General features: G+C 46.8%; 1 protein-coding gene across 1 annotated transcript in view; it reads right to left on the reverse strand.

The window, feature by feature from the left end:
- The window catches only part of dpf1 (double PHD fingers 1), a 14,647-nt gene extending 13,222 nt beyond the window's left edge, over window positions 1-1,425 (reverse strand). Inside the window, 1 exon segment of the mRNA XM_067246665.1 lies at window positions 1,420-1,425. Coding sequence (XP_067102766.1) covers window positions 1,420-1,425 — 6 coding nt within the window.
- Window positions 1,426-2,849: the final 1,424 nt, after the last annotated feature.

Genomic DNA, 2,849 nt, shown 5'->3' on the forward strand with positions numbered 1-2,849 from the left:
TTTATCCACCTCTCTGTTTCTCTCTCCATCTCACTCTATTCCTCTCTCGCTCACTTTCAATTTATTTGAGGTCATGTGGAGGTGACTTTGTACTGTGCAGGTCCCTCAGACATAAACAGACCAATCAGACTCAGACGGTGACATAAGAGCAGCCATTTCCTGTATTTTGTCCAATTACATTGCCCTAAATGTATTAGTTTTATGATGGCTGACTGGCCTCCACTATGGAACACATCTTACAGGGAGGAGTGTATGTCTATAGAGCACATTGTTGTCATGGCAGCAGTCAATCACATGGCTCAGGCTGTGCTATGGGTCCTAAATATGATATAAAGTCTTGTGTAAGATGAAGGATTTAACAGGTGTAGCTTTAACCCCTGAACAACCATACCTGTTCACATGCATCCCTGCTATAGCAGGTAAAACCCTTCTGTGAATATGTGACCAACAGGAACAACTCCGTAGTTCACAGTAACAGTGTCTGCTGCCTCTAGAGAAGGACATGGGACCCATTATTCTGTCAGTGTCCCCCTGGAGCATGACTAATTCATATTTGAACAGTTGTGTAATGGGTGTGGGGTGTGAGTGTCCACCCACTAGAGGGCGCCACACTAACAGAAATTCCATGCCAGCGTCCAGACACTGGGGGGGCGGGGGGTTACATAGGGAGTCAGTGGGTGAAGATGACCTTATAGACGGATCTGGGTTCAGCCAGTTCACTTGTTCAGGGTCAGTCCTTGTGGTTTGGAAGAGTTTAGAACTGATTTTAGATCAGTGACGGTTGATCCCAGCTGGAGTGAAACTGATCTTCCCTCAGACTGCCAGAGTTGCAGTTTCTGTCTCAGGACATGACAGCCCTGAAGACACAGGACAGAGGTGGGGGTCAACTGAACAGACCTGGGGTGAAGGTGACCTGGGGTGATGGTGACCTGGGGTAATGGTGACCTGGGGTGATGGTGAAATGCCTTGTGGCCACTGATGATTTGACAAGTTGCTGCTATACGTTTGTGTGTGCAGGCAGGCATGTAGGCGTGCATTCGGCTGTAACAGCTGTACTCAAACTGACTCTAATAATGTACTATTAGTGTATGCAATGGCTTAACTCAGATCAGTCTATAATAAAGTCTTATAATAGAAAATAAGAGCTACGTTCAGAGCTGTGATCAGACTAATCAGCTAATGTTTACAAGGGCTGTACTCTGACCAGTTCTTAGTAATGCATTCTTATTTTATACATGGGTTATAATCAGACTAGTCTCATAGCATAGACTGTATGTGGATGTGTGTGCATGTACGTGTGTGTGTGTTTTATCTTACTGTTGTCTCTGCGTGCAGGCTGAGTAGAGTCCTATGTACCATCAGTGGGCAGGGTTAGATTAAACAGTCACCGTGGTTACGTGATATCTATTGCATCATCACCGCCATCCCATTCCTACTCTTTTGTTTTGATGATGTAACCGGAGTGCAAAGACATATCTCACTGCAATCAAGGAAATAGAAACTGTAATACCTACGCACTACATGTTGAAACTAATGGTCTGAATGATGAGAACAGCAAGCTCAAATAGGCTTAGCGTGTCCATGCATGTGTACATGCATGTGTACTGTATGCGTGCGTGTCCATGTCCGTATGTGAGTGTGCCCTCTCTGATCTTCTCCAGCAGTGATTCATGTCAACTGTTGACAGGACTGGTAGGAGCTGGACAAAGCTGGTAGTGATGGACTGGAAGGTGCTTGCAGGGTTACAGTGGGGTCTGCTGATGACCGGCTAGGGCATAGGACAGGGGTATAGTGGCGAAAGAGATGGTAGACGGGAAAGAAAATGAAAGAGCAAATAGGTGTGTGTTTGTATGTAGAATGTGTGTGTGTGTGTGGTGTGTCCCTGTTAGTGCCTTGACATTTGAGGTTGTTGCAGCCCTGAGGCTGCCTCTGCCCATTGCTGTGTGTTTCATACAGAACATTCAACTACAACCATGACCTACATGAGACAAACCCCAGTTCCAGTCCAGTCCCAGTCCGGTTCAGGTCCAGTCCCAGTCCCAGTCCAGTCCAGTCCCAGTCCCAGTCCTAGTCCTAGTCCCAGTCCCAGTCCCAGTCCAGTCCAGTCCTAGTCCCAGTCCCAGTCCCAGTCCAGTCCCAGTCCAGTCCCAGGCCCGGGCCAGCTTCTCCTCACGATGTGCTAGCATAATTTCCAGCTCTCTAAAGGGGTGGAACAATAGGCTAACTGCTGCACTAATCAATATCCACCACATGCAATTTATCAGTGTAATTACTCCCTTTTACCTAAAGTACTTGAGGTCTGGTGCAAGGTGAGCACTTAGCCAAGCCTCCTTGGTGATTAGCCTAGTCAAGAATTCATTGTTCTTAGCCTAGCATCAATAGATCCTGTTATTGTTCCCTGCTGCTACACCTGGAGTGGAAAGAGCTGTGAATGGGACCATGTTAACGGGAACAGGTCAGACGTTCTTAGAGAAAGGTACTGGAGAGGGTTCTTCTGAACCTTAAGGGCTCTTTTCCGTGGCTGGTGGATGAATCCCGTTAGAGCCCGGTGTTGAATGAATGATTCTACCAATAACCAACTATACCTCATTCTGAGAAGTTCTCCAGAGGGATTTACCCAGAAACAACGAAAGAGGCCCTTGGTTTTTGGTTCTATGAGAAGAACAGGTTGGTGTGTGGTTCCATGAGGAGAACCAGTTGGTTTGTGGTCCTATAAGGATGACGTTCACTGTTCTGACAGTACGGCAGCGGTAGAGCATTACTGCTGATCTGAGGATAATAGCAGTGAAAAGAGGAGGCGTATTGAGTGGGTGAGTGTGTCATTATCTACTCATCCTACAGCCTATGCA

The sequence above is a fragment of the Osmerus mordax genome, chromosome 11, assembly GCF_038355195.1.
Source record: "Osmerus mordax isolate fOsmMor3 chromosome 11, fOsmMor3.pri, whole genome shotgun sequence".
Lineage (NCBI taxonomy): Eukaryota > Metazoa > Chordata > Actinopteri > Osmeriformes > Osmeridae > Osmerus > Osmerus mordax.